At 41.9% G+C, this 20,902-nt stretch overlaps 1 protein-coding gene across 1 annotated transcript; it reads right to left on the bottom strand.

The window, feature by feature from the left end:
• Window positions 1–961: 961 nt before the first annotated feature.
• Window positions 962–15,236, bottom strand: LOC120910685 (antileukoproteinase-like). The gene is made up of 4 exons (XM_040322438.1): window positions 15,076–15,236; window positions 6,071–6,265; window positions 3,956–4,065; window positions 962–1,053 (listed from the first exon to the last, which is right to left on the bottom strand). The coding sequence occupies exons 1-4, from the start codon at window positions 15,161–15,163 to the stop codon at window positions 1,036–1,038; spliced, it is 411 nt and encodes a 136-aa protein (XP_040178372.1). The 5' UTR covers window positions 15,164–15,236; the 3' UTR covers window positions 962–1,035.
• Between the last annotated feature and the right edge of the window lie 5,666 nt (window positions 15,237–20,902).

Raw genomic sequence — 20,902 nt, forward strand, 5'->3', positions numbered from 1 at the left:
ATGTTGTATTCTCAGTACCAAGATTGTGGAAGCAAATGTACAATGGCAATAACCACTGCTACAGTACCTTAGTACAAAGTAAATAACATTATTAGGGGAACCGTGGTCTAGAAAACATAGCAGGGTGCCGGCCACATGGATTTCATTATTTTTTTTAAGTACAATTGGCTTTTAAAAAGGGTGGGCTTGGGGCGCAGAGCACAGCGCCCCGTGCCCACCCAGTTGTGTGACATTAGCAAATTAATATTCGTTAATGTCTTCCTGTTTTCCTACTGGCCAATCAGGAAGTGGGGCCTGAGACTCGATTGGCCGGGAGTCCTAAGACCCAATTGGCCATGAGTCCTAAGTCCTGATTGGCCGAGAGAAGAAGCAACCGTCGGGACGTGGGAGGAGACGCAGGGGCGAAGCTGCCAACGCCGCGACCTGGATTGGGGGTAAGTGTGGGGTGACAGGCAAGTGAAGTTGTGATCGATCGAGCAATGGGGGAAGCAGCGATCGATCGAGCGACAGGATGGGGGGTGGTAAGCTGGGGGGGCTACCTAAAAAAAAAAAATGAGCACCAGCTGCCACTGGTAGGACGAGATATTGCCACCTTTTGAACATGGAGTTCAACAATGATTTTTCTCAAGCTGGGAAAAAGGTTCAAAATACTGGTTGACTGCTGTGATGATCCACTAGATTACTAGGCAAGCAAAAAAGTAAAGTTCGGTGACCCATAGTGATCAAAGCCATATTTCTTTCTGTCTGAAAGGGGTCCTGTTGCATGTTAGCATTTGTCTGAACACAACCTTACTCAATGCAGCCACGTAAGAAAAAAATGGGCAAATCTTGTGTGACAGTTGTGTGAATCCTGGGGAAAAACATTGATAAATAGAGCCCCTAATGAGCTTTTTTGCTCATTGTGGTCTAAGGAACCATCCATAGGATTATGTTGGGATGTAAATTAATGACAACAACTAAATGTTTTTGATATGTATTTATTCTACCATTTAATTTTCATAATTTTTAGCAATGAGGACCCAAAGTACGTTTTGATCATTGCTTCTTCTTTTGCTAGAATTAAAAACAGAAAATAACGTTTAAATATATTATTTACAGTACAAACTGTGATAAAAACTGCCCAGTTGTTGCCAGTATTACCGAATTGCAATAAACCTAGTTTACTAGACAATCATTTTTTTTAAAAAAAGTAGTTTTAGATTTTTTTTATATATTAATGTTAAATATAAAACTGTCATGTATTTAACAATTGATTTTGTCATTGCTGACCTTTTTTGCGAATTGCATGTTTTTTTTGTGAATCCTACAGCTTTACTATTTAGAAAGTCACTGACCTGGAACACGCATGCAGACAGTGAAGTCATAAGTCCTGATCTTGCCACTACTCTGTCAAAGATCATCCTGATCACAAGGCTTCAAATTTAAAGTGGAAGTAAACCTTCCTATTGTTTTTAGCCAAGGAAGCTGCCATCGTGGCCTCTGTTTAATCTGCAACTGCCATGATGCTGCACATGTGATCAGTTATGAAACCAGCCATTGGATTGTTTGACAGTTTGGTTGAGAGCACAAGCAAATGTGGCAGCTAGCATTTCCTGCATGCCAGGAATGTTAACTGTTTTGTTAAACTATCAAATCGATGGGTTTACTTCCACTTTAACCAGAATAAATTATTGGGGCAGGCAACTACTTAAAATAGTACAGTATTAAACCCAAAGCCAAACATTTAATATATTGCAGCTTACCAATCATTAGATGTGGTGGTTGCATCTGTTTTCTCTTCTTGGCTTTTTTTTCCTCTGTTTTCACCTGGGGATCTGCACAGTAACACACCACCTGTATCACTGAGCCACCACTCCTGATGAATGAATACAGAAGGCACAGCAGACAGCAGCATTGTCAGTCTCGGGGGAGGGTGGTGTTAAATGTTTTAGCATATTTAAAGCGGAGGTTCACCCTAAAAAACATCTATGTACCATCCCATCCAGCATACTTGCGTCAGCTACAGTATGCTTTTTTATTTTATTTTTTTGTGCTGTATTTACCGTTTAATCCTTCAGTTTCTTTTCAAACTCCCGCGGGGAGTAGGCGTTCCTATGAAGAGGGGAACATGATTGACGTCCGGCTATGGCGCGTCACGCGTTTCGAAAATAGCCGGACTAGGTCTCGGCTCTTCACAGTGCTATATGGCGCCTGTGCACGAACTAGGAGCTGACTGCGCAGGCGCCGTATACAGCCGAGTCCTATTTCGGCTATTTTCGGAACGCGTGACGCGCCATAGCCGGACGACGTCAATCATGTTTCCCTCTTCATAGGAACGCCTACTTCCCGCGGGAGTCTGAAAAGAAACTGAGGGATAAAAAGGTAAATACAGCGCAAAAAAAAAAGCATACTGTAGCTGACGCAAGTATGCTGGACGGGATGGTATATAATTTTTTTAGGGTGAACCTCCGCTTTAAATACACTAACACATTGAAGCCAAACTCCAGCTCACATTATATAACCAGTTACAGCAAACAGTTTTTATCTTCTTTTGGGCTGAAGGTTTTACATGAATAAAAAAAAGTTGGTATTTGAATTTAATAATACGCACCAGTGTTAAATGGTTTCTTCCAACCATATACACTGATACATTCTGCTGGAAAGCTTGTGCTTTTGGAAAACAACAGATTTATTGGCTGGATTATCAGATGAAAATGGAAGAAAGACTGTCTAGAAAAAAATAAATGCAGCCATCACATCTAATATTTGGTAAGTTGCAATATAATAAATGTTTGCTTTTGGGTTTAATACTACTTTAGATTACAATAGATCACAATGGAATAGTCATGCTTCTATATTGCTCTCTATATTCTACTCTGATGTAAGGTAAACATACCACCTGAAACAAGGGTCCACCTTATAATTGGGCTTACATAGAAAACAGTTAAACAGTTAGACTTTTCAGTTTTCTAAAGTTCATCCTTCCCTTTCCATCTATGTTCTGTTGTTGGAAACCCCCCTCCCCCTTTTTTTTCTTAAATGTAAAACTGAAAAACAGAATTGCTTTTGGATTGTTATTGGCTTCCTCGCCCCTTACCCACTTCTAGGACCGCCTTTAGGGCAGGGCAAAAGGGGGCCCTGTCATTGTTGTGGGGCCCAAAGCAGTTGCCTCATACTTGCCAACTATCCCAGATTAAATTCCCTTAGTCGTTTGCTGTGTCCTGATATCTCAGTGTGAAGTGCTGCTACTAATGCTGCTCAGCTCTGCCCTATTGTTGTGTACAGACGACTCACCTGCAGACCCGGTGTTTACATGTAAATAACCTTTGTTCATATGTAAATAACAGGAACATTTATATGTAAATAGCGATGGCATTCATATGTAAGTAGCTGAGGCCAGCGGCATTCATATGTATATCATGCCCCTCTGTGGTGAAGAGATCATGTGCTGTAACCTCCAGCAACCAATCAGTGAGCAGTATTACTGTACAATAATCTCTAGCAACCAATCAACAAGAAGAAATCATGTGCTGTAACCTCTAGCAACTAATCAGTGAGCCGTAATGATATGCTGTAACCTCTGGCAACCAATCGCAATCACTGCCTGATCTAATACAGTAAACTGATTTTAAGTCTAGCTGATATTTATTGTATGTCGCAGATGGAGAGCAAAATTGCATTGGGGACCCCCCCAAGAAAAATTTTGCCTAGGGTCCAATCAACATTAAAGATGGCCCTGCCCCCTTCACTTATATATCTGAGAAGCTATAATGTTTTTAATTCAAATGAATTTTAAGTATCAAAAATAATTTTTACTATTTTATACTTTTTTGCTTTAGAAATAGACAATAAATACATGATGAAGGAATCCCAGAGCATGGATTATTCAGAGAAGTAGCACAACCTTCTATCTGTCATGAGGCTTTTTCTCTGTTTAGAATAGCAAACAGAACCATAGAAGAAGGGATGGGCTTACGTTTTGGGTAGGATCCTTGTTCTTTGACTGATAGACACAGTCACTGTCACATACACCTTCACAGCACTTCAGTGACCAAGGACAATCAAAGTTATCTTGACATGGATTTCCTATTGATTTAAAATAAACAATAAAAATTTACAATTCGGTGGTCTCTCAATATAGTTAGCAAAGAATAATGAGCCAATGTATGATTCCACCCTATTTATTTGGTAACCTAAACAATTTTTTGTCCTTTACAGAATCCAAAAAGTTATTTTGAACTTTAAATGCCAAGGCTTAACAATGGCTGATATTTACAGCTGACTATTATGCACTGATAATTTCTCCAGTCTTAAGCCTCGTACACAACGATCGGATAATCCGACGGGAATTGTGTAATGACAGGCTGTTGTCGGATAATCCGACCGTTTGTATGCTCTATCGGACAATTGTGGGATAGCATGCTATAAAATTGTCATCGAACAAATGATATACATTTAAAAGGTCTATTTATCATTTTTTTCACCCAAGATTTACATTTTTTAATTTGGTTTAATTGGCAAAATATGTAAATCCTAAGTGAAAGGTGAGTAAATCATGTGTGAAAAATAATAAACAAGCCTCAAAAAATATATATCTATACCCAAACCTTTTTTTTGTTATGGATAAAGTGGGGAAGAATTAGAACTTTTGTCAGGTTTTTCTATAGTCGGAAGCTCAGTTGGAGAGATTTCCTCACTTCCTGTCTGGTAAAAAAGGTTGTCCCCAGGATAGGTAGTGTAGGGAAATCTCTCTGACAGCAACATAGACAGAAGAAAAAATAAATAAAATTAAGTTAAATATGGGAATGCTTGAACCTCGGTACGTTTTTTATTGTTTTATGTTGTCACTTCCTGTCTAAAAAAAAGGTTTTCCTCAGAACAGAAAATGATGGGGAAACTCTATATAATGGAGCCCCAGATAGCAGTAAATAGCAGTAAACCCCAGATAGCAGTAAACCTTAAAGGGGTTTTTGCCTGTACACCATTCTATACAAAACTTAAAAAAATTAAAAGATGGGTATTGATAAATTGCTGTTAATATTGTCTTATTATTGCAATACCGGAACAGCACCACAAACAGCGCCATGGCTTTCTGGCAGACTTCATTGGTCGTGCCCTTGAAAATAGGGTAATTGACAAGACTAAAATTCTTAAAGGCATTGTAAAGGTAATTTTTTTTTCCTAAATAGCTTCCTTTACCTTAGTGCAGTCCTCCTTCACTTACCTCATCCTTCGATTTTGCTTTTAAATGTCCTTATTTCTTCTGAGAAATCCTCACTTCCTGTTCTTCTGTCTGTAACTACACACCATAATGCGAGGCTTTCTCCCTGGTGTGGAGTGTCATGCTCGCCCCCTCCCTTGGACTACAGGAGAGTAAGGACGCCCACTAACACTTAGCTCCTTTCTCTATCTGCAACGTAGATAGAGTCCTGACTCTCCCGTAGTCCAAGGGAGGGGGCGAGCACGACACTCCACATCAGGGAGAAAGCCTCACATTACTGTGTGTAGTTACAGACAAAAGAACAGGAAGTGAGGATTTCTCAGAAGAAATAAGGATATTTAAAAGCAAAATCGAAGGATGAGGTAAGTAAAGGAGGACTGCACTAAGGTAAAGGGAGCTATTTAGAAAAAAAAGTGTACCTTTACAACCCCTTTAAGCATTAGGGCACGTTTTAAATTTAAAATGCTGTCAATGTAACAATACTGAAATAGCCATTTACTGCAGAGACACCAGGAGTCTTAAGCTGCCTACAGACTTTAGAAGAGCACATAAGGCTTGGTAATGCTCATGTTGTCCCCACTGTGTTATTAATAAATAAAGCAAACAAATAAATTCTATGTAATAAAATAAAACAAAAAAGCACATTCCTGGTAAGTATAAATTTCAGCTTGAGCTATGGAGTTCTGTTAACAGCAGGCCTTTTTGAGAAAAAAAAGCAAAGAAAGCTTTTCCTGTTGGCTTGATATAGAACAATATAATAATAGTATGCAATATAACTGCAATGTAACTGTGTTATTAAAACAAATCTATCTTGTACGAGTCTTGTTCATACAAATAAAGATTTGGCATGCATCACACACATTAACTCACTGAAAACTGGTGGGACACAGGCAGTTCCACAAATGGTTGTACAGCACTTGAAGCTTCCTTCACACTCGGAGTCAGAATCACAAACATTAGTTGTACAGTTGTCCTTATCAACACAAGTCTCACTGCACTGAGTGTGGTCTTCACTGCCTTCAGAAACTTTTGGACAGTCACCTGGTTTTCTTAATTCTCCAGCACCTAATGACAAACATTACATTTAGGTTGGTTTGAAAGTATTGAGAGAATCCAAAATCCAGAATTATTTTTTCATATGGAGAGAGTCTATCCAGAAAACGAAAATCCTTAAAGTGAACATGTGCCTAGAACATACACACTAACATTTTTACATATTCTAAACAAGCAGGAAAAGCACTTTAACAACGCCTCATTTACATCTACAGTCTCTCTATGAAGAAACTTATGACAAATCAAAAACGAATAATATTACACTGTGCCCAAAAATCTACATGACTATTTGTAAACGAGCTGCTGCCTTTATACTTTTTAATGACAATAAAAAAAACATGGAAGTGCGTAAAACAATACTGTATACAGGTAGTGCAGAATTATTAGGCAAGTTGTATTTTTGAGGATTAATTTTATTATTGAACAACAACCATGTTCTCAATGAACCCAAAAAACTCATTAATATCAAAGCTGAATATTTTTGGAAGTAGTTTTTAGTTTGTTTTTAGTTTTAGCTATTTTAGGGGGATATCTGTGTGTGCAGGTGACTATTACTGTGCATAATTATTAGGCAACTTAACAAAAAATATATATATACCCATTTCAATTATTTATTTTTACCAGTGAAACCAATATAACATCTCAACATTCACAAATATACATTTCTGACATTCAAAAACAAAACAAAAACAAATCAGTGACCAATATAGCCACCTTTCTTTGCAAGGACACTCAAAAGCCTGCCATCCATGGATTCTGTCAGTGTTTTGATCTGTTCACCATCAACATTGCGTGCAGCAGCAACCACAGCCTCCCAGACACTGTTCAGAGAGGTGTACTGTTTTCCCTCCTTGAAAATCTCACATTTGATGATGGACCACAGGTTCTCAATGGGGTTCAGATCAGGTGAACAAGGAGGCCATGTCATTAGTTTTTCTTCTTTTATACCCTTTCTTGCCAGCCACGCTGTGGAGTACTTGGACGCGTGTGATGGAGCATTGTCCTGCATGAAAATCATGTTTTTCTTGAAGGATGCAGACTTCTTCCTGTACCACTGCTTGAAGAAGGTGTCTTCCAGAAACTGGCAGGAGGACTGGGAGTTGAGCTTGACTCCATCCTCAACCCGAAAAGGCCCCACAAGCTCATCTTTGATGATACCAGCCCAAACCAGTACTCCACCTCCACCTTGCTGGCGTCTGAGTCGGACTGGAGCTCCCTGCCCTTTACCAATCCAGCCACGGGCCCATCCATCTGGCCCATCAAGACTCACTCTCATTTCATCAGTCCATAAAACCTTAGAAAAATCAGTCTTGAGATATTTCTTGGCACAGTCTTGACGTTTCAGCTTGTGTGTCTTGTTCAGTGGTCGTCGTCTTTCAGCCTTTCTTACCTTGGCCATGTCTCTGAGTATTGCACACCTTGTGCTTTTGGGCACTCCAGTGATGTTGCAGCTCTGAAATATGGCCAAACTGGTGGCAAGTGGCATCTTGGCAGCTGCACGCTTGACTTTTCTCAGTTCATGGGCAGTTATTTTGCGCCTTGGTTTTTCCACACGCTTCTTGCGACCCTGTTGACTATTTTGAATGAAACGCTTGATTGTTCGATGATCACGCTTCAGAAGCTTTGCAATTTTAAGAGTGCTGCATCCCTCTGCAAGATATCTCACTATTTTTGACTTTTCTGAGCCTGTCAAGTCCTTCTTTTGACCCATTTTGCCAAAGGAAAGGAAGTTGCCTAATAATTATGCACACCTGATATAGGGTGTTGATGTCATTAGACCACACCCCTTCTCATTACAGAGATGCACATCACCTAATATGCTTAATTGGTAGTAGGCTTTCGAGCCTATACAGCTTGGAGTAAGACAACATGCATAAAGAGGATGATGTGGTCAAAATACTCATTTGCCTAATAATTCTGCACTCCCTGTATATCCCTAACAGTGCCTCTATATACAAAACAAAAACATAAAATAACATAACATAAAATAAAGAAAAAAACTACAGAGGAGAACGCAAGTAAACTTAGGGCCAGATCCACGAATCGTTTACGCTGGCGTATCTATTGATACGCTGCGTAACTTCTAGTTTGCTCCGGCGTATCTTTGTTTTGTATCCACAAAACAAGATACGCCTGAAGCTGGGCTAGATCCGACTGGCGTACGTCTTAGTACGCCGTCGGATCTAAGGTGCATATTTACGCTGGCCGCTAGGTGGCGTTTCCGTAGATTTCCGCGTCAAGTATGCAAATTAGCTAGATACGGCGATCCACGAACGTATGTCCGGCCGGCGCATTTTTTTAAGTAGTTTCCGTAAGGCTTTTTTTGGCGTATTTTTACCCCTGCTATATGAGGCGTATCCTATGTTAAGTATGGACGTTGTTTGCATAAGTCGTTCGCGAATAGGGCTTTGCGTAGAATGACGTTCACGTCGTAAGCATTTGCTTGTTGCGGGTTAATTTCGAGCATCCGCACTGGGATACCCCCACGGACGGCACATGCGCCGTTCAGAAAAAACGTCATTTACGTCAGGTCAAGAAGTATTACCATAAAACACGCCTCCATCTCATCCTTTTGAATTGCGCGCCCTTACGCCGACACAGTTACACTACGCCGCCGTAACTTACGGTGCAAATTCTTTGAGAATACAGGAAATACGCTGTAAGTTACACTACGGCCGGCGTAGTGAGATACACTACGCCGGCCATAAAGAAGCGCCGCGCTTTGTGGATCTGGCCTCGGCATCTTCTGTGACTCTTATGACGTTCCAGTAACTCCAACATTTCTCATGATCCTCTGTGACCTTTATGCACTTTCTGGTCCCCAGCATCCTCTGTGGTTCCTTTGTACTTCCAGTAACTCCAGTGTTCTTGGTCCCCAGCATACTTTGTGAGCCCTGTAGACCTGCCTGACTATTGAATGCACAGTGACCCCTGCTGTGTCCACAGTGGCCCTTTCTCCCAGAGACTCCCAGAGACTCTTGAATCCTTGTGCATTCTTCAGTGTAACCTGTGACCCCTGAGAACCCCTGAGACCACATGGATCCTGTTCTTTCTGTGGCTATGTTCCTGTCGCCCCACCCAGTGACCCCAGAGTATCTAAGTCAGCTAGTGCCTGCATGGGTATGTCCAAGCACCACAAACTGTGAACTTTCCTGCAGCAATGTCCATCATCCCTGGCAGGGTGCTTGGGTGCTCTGTCGAATAACAGATGGTTCATTAAATCCTGCACCTCAGCCCATTTTAGTGCACATAACTTTGATATATGTACAAACACCCAGACTTGCCAGCACCATGTATCTCCAATGTCACTACAAAAAAGAAAAAGCATAAGTGCAGCACTGAGTAAACTAAAGATTTACAGATGATTTGCAGATGATCTAACCATACAAACAGATATGCATGTAAACAAGATAGTAAACATAAACACAAATACATACAAAAGTGCAATATGAAGATATATGCACACACTGTGAACTCAAACAGTGTAACGAAATACAATGTAAAATACAAAAATACATGGTGCACACACTGTCAATTCAAAACACTGTGACCTCCACAGTGCAAAAAAAAATAGTTTTCAAAAACAAATCATATACGTCTTATCAGTGCAAGCAAGAGTCCAAACAGAACCTGAAATAAATCATCAGATGTCCATGAAAGCTGTGCAATATACTCTTGTGCATCCATGATATTCCCTTCACCAGGTGTCACCCAGAATTCTCACCTTAGGTACAGATCCTTTGGGTTGTAGGAGGTTTATAAATACTTATGGATAAATATAATCTTCCAACTTGATCAGCATCAGCTTACAAATTTACAAAGGGTGAAACCTCACACAGTCCCACACATCACAAGAGCTCAGAAACAAAAAATCCATAGTGCTCACTGTGTAATTTTAATAAAATTCACTACAAACCCAATAAAACACTCACATACATATAGGCATGAATGAAACTTCAGTATAATAAATGCTTCATGGCACAAAATGTGGTAAACAAAGTCCACAGCAGGATTGATTCAGCACTCACTCAATCGCTCTGCAGAGATCAACAGCAGCTTCTACTTTCAAGCATGATTAATGTAATCAATGTCACTACATGTCTCCTTATAATTAAGTGTCACTCCGTATATCCTGAAATTTTGCGTGTCTCTGTGTTCCCACAGCCTCCTGCATACCTAGAGGCCCTACAGCTTTCAGTGTCATTGTCACCCCTGGGTAACTGGTATAACCCTGTGTCTCTATTGTACCCTGGTACCTCCATCACCTGGGTCTCCACGCAGCTTGGTGCTTTGTCTTCTCCTGAAATGCACCACTCCCAGTGGATATGGACCCCAGTCCTTGACACCTACAGAGTTAGGGATCACTTGATTTAAAGCTATTTTATTCGTTATAGATATTTAAATAGTTTCATTTCCATAGCTTGAGCACAGTTGTACTTTTATATCATTATTACTCATTAAATGTATTATTACTCATTTAACCACTTGACCACTGGGCACTTAAACCCCCTTAATAACCAGACCAATTTTCAGCTTTCGGTGCTCTCACAATTTGAATGACAATTACTCAGTCATACAACACTGTACCCAAATGAAATTTTTGTCCTTTTTTCCCCACAAATAGAGCTTTCTTTTGGTGGTATTTAATCACCGTTGGGTTTTTTATTTTTTGCGCTATAAAAGAAAAAAGACTGAAAATGCTGTAAAAAAATGAATTTTTCTTTGTTTCTGTCATAAAATTTAGCAAATTTGTAATTTTTCTTCATACATTTTGGCCAAAATTTATACTGCTACAGCCCTCAAAATTTACACTCGCCTCTCGCATTTTGCGAGTAAAGGGCTGGCAAGTGTCTGACTGGCTGCTTGGGAGCAGGGGGGGCGAGCGAGGAGAGGAGGAGCCGCCGCCACGGCGTTCAAACCGCGGGGAACATTACAGCTTTCAATTCAATGGCTGTGTGTGTTCCCCGCAGCGCGCGTCTTATACAGCCCCCCCCCTCCGGGAAACTGATAGGCAGATCACCCATCCCAGGATTGCATGGGTTATCTGTCTATCAAAGTTTCCCGAACAAGAGGGGAGGGGCTGTATAAGACGCGCTGCGGGGAACACTCACAGCTATTGAATTGAAAGCTGTAATGTTCCCCGCGAACCATTCGGCGGCGGCTCCTCCTCTCCTACCCAGCACAGGTAGGATGTGGGCGGGGGGTGAAGAACTCTGGCTAATATGTGCGGAGGAGAACTCCTGGCTGCAATTTGTGTGGGGGGGGGGGAACTCCTGGCTGCAATGTGTGTGGGGGTGGAGAACTCCTGGCTGCAATGTGTGTGGGGGGGTGGAGAACTCCTGGCTGCAATGTGGGTGAGGGGGGACTCCGGCTGCAATGTGGGTGAGGGGGGGACTCCGGCTGCAATGTGGGTGAGGGGGGACTCTGGCTGCAATGTGGGTGAGGGGGGGACTCTGGCTGCAATGTTGGTGAGGGGGGGACTCTGGCTGCAATGTGGGTGAGGGGAGACTCTGGCTGCAATGTGGGTGAGGGGGGACTCTGGCTGCAATGTGGGTGAGGGGGGACTCTGGCTGGAAAATGGGGACATTTTGCTGCATTGGTAGACATGGGCAGGCTGCATTTTTGGGCACAGATTAAGTTGTTGTTAATATTTATTACTTAATTCTACATAAAACATTTAAGTGTAATTTCATGAGATTTATGAGGGCGTGTCTAGGGGCGGGATTATGGGCGGGATATGGTAGGGGTTGGGCGGGGCAACTGGTGACGAGTATGCCTTGAGGCCTGGCTAGTAGCTCAGGACTTGAAATTTTGAGCCCTGCTGCTACATATCTTTGGTAAAAAATAAGTACAAATTGGTGTATATTATTTGGTCTTTGTGAGTATGCTATGGTGCCAATATCTCAAAATTGATCACACCTGAAGTACTGACGGCCTATCTCATTTCTTGAGACCCTAACATGCCAGAAAAGTACAAATACCCCCCAAATTACCCCTTTTTGGAAAGAAGACATTCCAAGGTATTTAGAAAGAGGCATGGTGAGTTTTTTGAAGTTGGTATTTTTTCCCACAATTCTTTGCAAAATCAAGATTTTTTTTTCACAAAATTGTCATATTAGCAGGTTATTTAACACACACAGCATATGCATACCACAAATTACACCCCAAAACACTTTCTGCTATTCCTCCCGAGTATGGCGATACCACATGTGTGAGACTTTTACACAGTGTGGCCACATATAGAGACCCAACATGCAGGGAGCACCTTCTGGCGTTCAGGAGCACCCAGGCTAATTCTGACATTTCTCTCCTACTTATAAAAATCATAATTTATTTGCTAGAAAATTACATAGAACCTCAAAACATTATATTTTTTTTTTAGCAAAGACCCTAGAGAATACAATGGCGGTCGTTGCAACTTTTTATCGCGCACGGTATTTGCGCAGCAATTTTTCGAACGCGTTGTTTTTGGAAACAAAACAGTTTTGTGCTTAAAAAAAAAACATTAAAGTTAGCCCAATGTTTTTGCATAATGTGAAAGATGAAGTTACGCTGAGTAAATAGATACCTAACATGTCACCCTTCAAAATTCCACACACTTGTGGAATGGCGCCAAACTTTGCTACTTAAAAATCCCCATAGGTGACGCTTTAAATATTTTTACCGGTTACATGTTTTTAGTTAGAGAGGTCTAGGGCCAAAATTATTGCTCTCCTTCTAACGTTCGCAGCGATACCTCACATGTATGGTTTGAACACCGTTTTCATATGTGGGTGGGACTTACACGTGCGTTCGCTTCTGTATGCGAGCACACGGCAACAGGGGCGCTTTAAAAAAATAAATAAAAATGTATTGTTCATTTTACTTTATTTATTTTAGTTTGACACGTTTTTCCCCAAAAATAAATGTTTTGATCACTTTTATTCCTATTACAAGGAATGTAAACATCCCTTGTAATAGGAATATGGCATGACAGGTCCTCTTTACAGTGAGACATGGGGTCAATAATTGCAGAGCATTGGCCAGTTATTGCAGAGTATTGGCAGGGTATTTCAGAGTACTGGCAGTGTATTTTCCGGGTATTGCAGAGTATTGGCAGGGTTTTGCAGAGTATTGGCAGGGTATTGCAGAGTATTGGCAGGGTATTGCAGAGTATTGGCCGGGATATTGCAGAGTATTGGCCGGGTATTGCAGAGTATTGGCAGGGTATTGCAGAGTATTGGCAGGGTATTGCAGAGTATTGGCCAGGGGTATTGCAGGGTATTGGCAGGGTAGTGCAGAGTATTGGCCGGGATATTGCAGAGTATTGGTCGGGGTATTGCAGAGTATGGACATCGGGTCCCCCGCCATGCATTGGGTCCACGTGCTCGCTTGCTATAGCTGTTTAAAGGGCTGACGTACAGCTACAGTGATTTGCTGGTTAGCTAGTGGTTTTAAAAGGACTTCAGAACTGAGGCAGACACATTAGGCCCTTGGGTCAATGGACTTCTCTGAGGTTTATAATTAACTCTGGTTGGCTACAGGGAGGGAATGGAGAAATGGAAGTGAAAGTTATTCAGCGCAGCATGAAAATGTCTACATAAGGGCTATCAAACAAAGTGTAAAGCACATCATGGAATTTACTGTAGAACCTCAAATCTTGCATGCCAATTCCTGTGATTATACTTTCAAAGTTCAGAATGCCCTCTAGCAGGCAGAATTACCCTCTATTCCTCTATGCCTTATACAGTGCATTGCTCAGTGTGCAGGTTGATCTTCTCATCTCTTTAGTGTAAAGGATATTTCCTATTCCATATAATGATCAACTCAGTGTACAGCTCAACCAGTGTACAGAGGAATCCCCTTCCTTTCTCAGTGTGCAGGACCACCTGAGATAAATTCCAGTGCTGATCAATCTCTTTTTAGAAATATTATTCAGGAAGATTCTGGTAAGGCTTTATTGACCGTCTAACAGCATTGAAAAATAGGCTGCAACAAGCCTCATGCCGCGTACACACGGTAAGAATTTCCGACAACAAATGTTTGATGTGAGCTTGTTGTCGGAAAATTTGACCGTGTGTGTGCTCCATCGGACATTCGCTGTCGGAATTTCTGACAACAAATGTTTGAGAGCTGGTTCTCAATTTTTCCGACAACAAAAGTTCTTGTCGGAAATTCCGATCGTCTGTATGCAATTCCGAAGCACAAAAATCCTACGCATGCTCGGAATCAATTCGATGCATTCTCAGAATCATTGAAATTCATTTTTCTCGGCACATCGTAGTGTTGTACGTGACCGCGTTCTTGGCGACATTTGTCAACATTTGTGTGACCGTGTGTATGCAAGACAAGTTTGAGCTAACATTCCGTCTGAAAAAAAAACAGGGTTTTGTTGTCGGAATGTCCGATGGTGTGTACGCGGCATCAGAGAAAACATAAAAAAACAACGCCATCATTATGTTTTTACATACAGTACATAGAAATGTTTATGCATTCGGGATTGGTACCGAGTGTACTTTAGGTTTCCTTGTCCATAATATGGAAAGTATTTCTCTACTAATATGATAAATAAGAATACATCATCTCAGCTCACTAGAATACACTGCAAACCTATTCTACTTTCAGTGAAGGTGATTCCCTGGGGTACTCTTCTGTCCCCCCCCAATTATATCCTACTGGTGTTTATAACCTCTGTAACTCAGCACTTTAAATGTTATTTTCTTAGATGAAGGTATTTCTGTAATTAATTGCTTCTTTACTACTGTTTGTATCCTGCTAGTGCTCCAGTTGTAGGTACTGGATGAGTGCCCTCGTGTATGTAAAGCTGCATTAAATGTTCTTACCTATTTGTGAACCACCCAGATCTTGTGAGAGAGCAACGGCAAAAGCTCCCCACATTACCAGCAAGAGAACTTTCAGGAATCGACCCATAACGAAAAGTTGTTTGACAAATGAGGTGAGGAACAAATGGCTCAGGTCTCCTTGTTATTCTGTTTAAATGGGTGTCCTTAGCATAATAGGTATATATACATTTGTGAAAAGGGTGTATTTATGTTATCATATAACATGAATGTGTAACTGGATGAGAGCTTTTCATTGACATCCTCAGGCTAAATGATCTCAAATAATAGATCTCCTTCCTGTTATTTGCTACTGACTGTCGCTATTAGAAAGCCTAACAAAGAAATGCATCATATCTTACTGAGTAGATACTTAATAATAAAGCATCTTCACCACAAAAGAACAAGATGATCAAACTGCATGCTTTAGGTGTTCAAATATTCTATCACACAGGTCAGAAGGATAAGGGCGTATGATGGAAATGTAACTGCATAAAAATGCAACAAAAACAAAGTCATAACAAAGTCATAAACAAAGCAAAACATAGTCATATTCGTTTTCAGCACAGACAGGTAAAATGTTCTCAGGTACACTCTGAATTTTAAAGTCCCATAGAAATGTAACATGATTTTTTTTACTGCTTTACTTCCTTTGCTTTTTCTGTTTTTTCTGTTCTGTTTTTTCTGGTCTGCAGGTGGGGGGCTTATCGGAATCTGGAAGCCCCCTTTAACAAGCGGGCCCCCAGATCCCGTCCCCCCCACCCAAAGGCCGGGATGATGGGTGGTGACGTCATAAGTAGCGGGCCTCCGGTAAACCCTTTCCATGCCAATATAAGTAGTGTCAAACCCAGAATTAAAACAGGAGAGAGCGTTGAGTCAACATCAGAAGAAGAACAGAGGTTGAAGACAGCAGGGAAAACCCAGCTGTGGGAAAACAGCGGACAAGACCCGGCAGAGGCAGAAGACAGCGGACAGAGGGAGAAGAACCGGAGAGGGCTAGAAGACATCAGAGGAAATCGAAGAAGACCCGGAGAGGGGAGAAGAACCGGCAGAGGCAGAAGACATCAGTGGAGGAGGCAGAAGAGTCAGAGAGGGGAGACAAAGTTGGAAGAGACTCCGGAGCTGCCTTAATAAATTACTTTAAAAACATGTGTACTGCATTTTATTTTTGACAATTTTTAGGTGAATGAATTGTTAAAGGGGGCTTCCAGATTCTGATAACCCCCCGCCCGCAGACCCCTACAAACAATGGCCAGAGTTGTCGGGAAGAGGTCCTTTTCCTTATCAACATGGGGACAAGGTGCTGTGGGGGGTGCAGGACCCCCTGCCCCAAAGTACCCACACCCCATGTTAAGGGCATGCAGCCTGGTACAGTTCAGGAGGGGGGGGCGCTCGTCCCCCACCTCCTTTCCTGACCTGCCAGGCTGTGTACTCAAATAAGGGTCTGGTATGGATTCCCCTTAAAATCCATACCAAACAGAAGGGCCTGGTATGCTCTTGGAGGGGGAACCCATGCCATTTTTTTTCTATTAGCTTTCAATTAGCTTTTCATACACACAGCAGTCTGGCATCAGTTAAAAAAGTCTGTCAAGTAGTTTTAGCAATGTGTGTGTTTTAGGCTACTTTCACACTAAGGCACTTTGCAGGCGTTATAGCGCTAAAAATAGGGAAATCAATGGGCAGCACCGCCAAACCACCGGTAAAGCATCTTTGCAGTGGCGCTTTGCCAGAGGTTTTAACCCTTTTTTGGTCGCTAGCGGGAGTTAAAAGCGTCGCAAAAACAACGGTAGAGCCGGTTACAATTGCCTGTCATGCGAATTGGAATCCAATTAGCATATGTGTGAACCCAGCCTAAAATTTATTTTTACTATGGGCATGGACATAGCAGAAGGTGTTGCAGGGGTCACAATCGCAACCCTGCCCTTAGCTCCAGGGGGCCCCTGCAGCCTGCCTGTCATTTTATCATATCCTCCACAAATTCCAGCTCCGATCTGCCCTAGGGCCCCACAGCCACACTGTAGTACTGGGTTTTCACTTTGCCTTTCACAGTCCACACCCCTCTATTTTCATTGACTGGGGAGAAGCTGTGAGTCATTTCCCGAATAGAGAGAAGCATGGGGTGAGAACAACCCAGGATGGGGAAGCGTCTGTGCTGACAACATGGAATGGTAATCGAGCTCAGTGAGGCAAGAGAAGTAGAGTAACATCCTATGGCCACGAAGGGACCGATGTCACTGTCAGTGTCTCCTAGTCACCAGCTTGGATTCAATGTAGCCGGGGATATCCACTTACCCCACTACTCTGACAATGGGGAAAAGACAAACACATCCAGGAGGTGACCTTCTCCCAACACCTGTCAACACTGACAGAAAACCATCAGAAATTGCTAAAACAGATCCCTAAACAAATCCCTTAACACCTCCTGATTTTGTGTCACATGGCTTCCCCCCCAGATCTAAGTTGTTCCACCATGCAAAGCCCCTCTAACCACTCCCTCTGCCCTGGATGCTATGCTCTGCTGCTCAGATCCTTTCCCATTACAGCACTCTATACTGCTCCTCCTCCGCAGGGCTGAAATCACATTCCTTTATGACACAGCCAGTCAGCCACGATCTGCACAGGATGTATCTGTCTACTGCAACTACATTGCTGTTCCGACCAGAGAATTTCACAGGTCAGAACGGCAACATAAAAACCAGATACACCCTGTGAAGGCTGACAGACTGTGTGTAAATGAATGTGATTTCAGCCCTGTGTAGTGTGGGGGGGGGGAGCTGTATACAGTGCTGGGTTGGTAAAGGAGCTCCGCTAAGTGACCTGCCAGGGGTCCCTGTCCTTTGATTCTCCAGCGGTGATCCCTGTCCTCTGATTCTCCAGCGGTGATCCCTGTCCTCTGATTCTCCAGCGGTGGTCCCTGTCCTCTGATGTAAGGAGGAACTCTGGGAACTCAAAACTCTTAAGCCACTTTTAGTATCTTGGCGTGCAGTGGGTGTATCTGCACGCATCGGTGGAAATGGTTGGTGGTAGTGGGGGGGGGGGGGGCAGGTCAACTTTGGCATCGGGGCTCACAAGCTTCAAGCTACACCTCTGACTATGGGTATAGGCAGTCCAGCAGATGTAAGTGATAGTGAGGTGTTTTTGGTACACACTGGGGTTGATTTACTGAAGGCAAATCCACTGTACACTGTAAGTGCACTTCAAGTTCACTTGGAAGTGCAGTCGCTGTAGATCTGAGGGGAAGCTCTGCTGATTTCTAGCATTGTATCATGTGCAAGCAAAAATTTCATTTTTTTATTGTCCTTGCATGTCCCCCTTAGATCTACAGCGACTGCACTTCCAAGTGCACTTAAGTGCACAGTGGATTTTACTTTAGTAAATAACCCCCACAGTTTTTTGCACTTTTGCTTTTTTCTTTCTCTTTCAAGAGATGAAGAAGCATGCTGGGAACAAATCTTAAGTGAAGTGGGATTGCTGCATTTTGATTACCCCAAACTTAAAAAAGTCCCTATCAACACAATATAAGAACCCAGATACCCACTAATCAATTAAAACCTTAAAATCCCCCTCTTCTCCAGAACAAAGTGTGTATCTTTGTTTAAAGAAAAGCAGTGTATTAAAAAAGCAGCTTTGTTACAGCCGGATCAGTAGCAAAATAAAAAGGCAATGCACAAATTAAAATTAAAGAAGAAAATCTTTGAAAAATAATAAACAATAAAAAGAACGAAAAAAAGGGGGTGATTTCCCAAGAGCTGGAAATTAAAAACTATTGCTGACACACATATTAGCCCTAATAAGTACTTTTGGGTTAAGTGAAAACCTGTGAACATTGGGGGGCAGTAGTGTATTTAGATTTTGTGACTAAACTTGTTCACCCCCTAATTTAAATATGACCCACTCCTTCCTGTTAAGGCCACACCCCTTGCTGTTTAAGACCCGCCCTGAAAATTTCAACTGGGACATTAGTTCTGAGGGCCTGGTGGGGGTGGCAATGGAGTCCCTTAATTTGCATAGATTTCCTCTCACTTCCTGTTTGGCTATGGGGCAGGAAGTGAAGGGAAATCTCTGCAATGGGACAGGGATGGTAAAAAATAAACTGACCGGGGCTATAACCTTGTTGCCTATAGTTCTACTTTAAGCACAAATTTCTGATAATTTTATGGAGAGGAATACGAAGATATAACCATGCCAACGGTTCAATAGAAAACATATAGCACGGTGAGCAAGGTTTGTTGCCCAGGATGATAGGGCAGTCAAAACTAGAAGCACCCCCCCCCCTCACACACACACATACCGGAAGCAGTGCGGCAACTTTATGAGGGCGCTAGACTAATTTGCCCCTCTGCCCAGTCTGCCCTATAAGACTGGCACTACACTAACAGTGTAGCAGAAGCCGGCGAGGACTCTTTCCGTGCTGCCCCCCTGCAACGTGCTGCCCTAGGCCTGGGCCAGGATACAGCGTTGTTGTGGGGTACACAAGAGAATTTACAGAATTAAATCACAGCTTGCTAACTAACTCTAACCTCTCTCGGTGTACAGTGGTCTTTCACAAAGCTTCCTACTGCAGCTCACACACTTTAACATTATGGCTGCTGTCTGTCCACCCTTTTATAATGAGAGTCTCCTTCACCCATTATTGTCTGCTGGACAAGGTTAAAGAGTGCACAGGGCATTGTGTATGGGAGCCATCATTTGCCCACCTGTTGAATTATATATTTCTTTGTCCACACCCAATGACTGTTTTTTTTTTTTTTTTTTTCCCCAGGGCCTCAATTTACAAACGATCAATAAAATAGATGCCGCTTTTAATGTCAGAAATATTGTACTAGCACTGGCAGTTGATGCGTATCATACCTTAATAATCATTGGTGCTAAAATAAAGATGGTGTAAAGTGTAGTAATTACAGAAGCCCATTGTTTTTCTAGGTAACTAGGTTAGAGCAGTGTTTCTCAACTCCAGTCCTCAGGGCGCACCAACAGGTCATGTTTTCAGGATTTCCCTCAGATGAAACTGCTGTGGTAATTACTAGGGCAGTGAAACTGATAAAATCACCTGTGCAAAATAAGGGAAAGCCTGAAAACAAGACCTGTTGGTGCGCCTTGAGGACTGGAGTTGAGAAACACTGGGTTAGAGAACATGATTCCTATTTGCTTGCAGTGGATAGGTTACTGCACTTTGCACCAAACATTTGCATTTTCCACTACCAAAATAAGCCCAGTAAAGTGCATTACTCCAGTACTAACACTAAAAGAAGTTTCTATGCATTGCTATGAAGGGTTAAAGCCCCACCTTTTAAGTCAGCTGCTCCAGCCTAAGTGATCAGGTTATTTAGCAAGTCTGATTGAGTTGCACTAGCAGTGTAGTTTCAGTAGCTGTAGCAAAAATGAAGAAAATCCTTTTATTTTTCACTTTACTGATAGTGTCTTCAGTTGCAAATGCTGGTGAGTGATGTTATATATTTTTGTACAACTCCTCCTTCAATATATTTTAAAATGTGGTAAACTATTTAACTTATTTTTCTTACTTTGATGGTTCCACACACTTCTAGAGTTCCATTATGTAGGATTCTTTATCACTGAGCAGTTGCATTTTTGGTGCAGTTGTGCTTTTGGTCACAGTAAATGTAACTACAGTATAGTGAAATATTGTGCCTTCCATTTCCCTTCCATCAAGCTGGTGGTGAAGTGGTTTGTGTAAAAAGTTTTATCACAATCAAATCAGATTTTATTTTTATTTTTTCAAGATCAGATCAGTCTTTTGTACATTTTGGCTATTAAAGGCACTATATATTTTTATTATGTAATTTTATTTTGCAGTCCTTGGCATGTCCTA

The sequence above is a fragment of the Rana temporaria genome, chromosome 8, assembly GCF_905171775.1.
Source record: "Rana temporaria chromosome 8, aRanTem1.1, whole genome shotgun sequence".
NCBI lineage: Eukaryota > Metazoa > Chordata > Amphibia > Anura > Ranidae > Rana > Rana temporaria.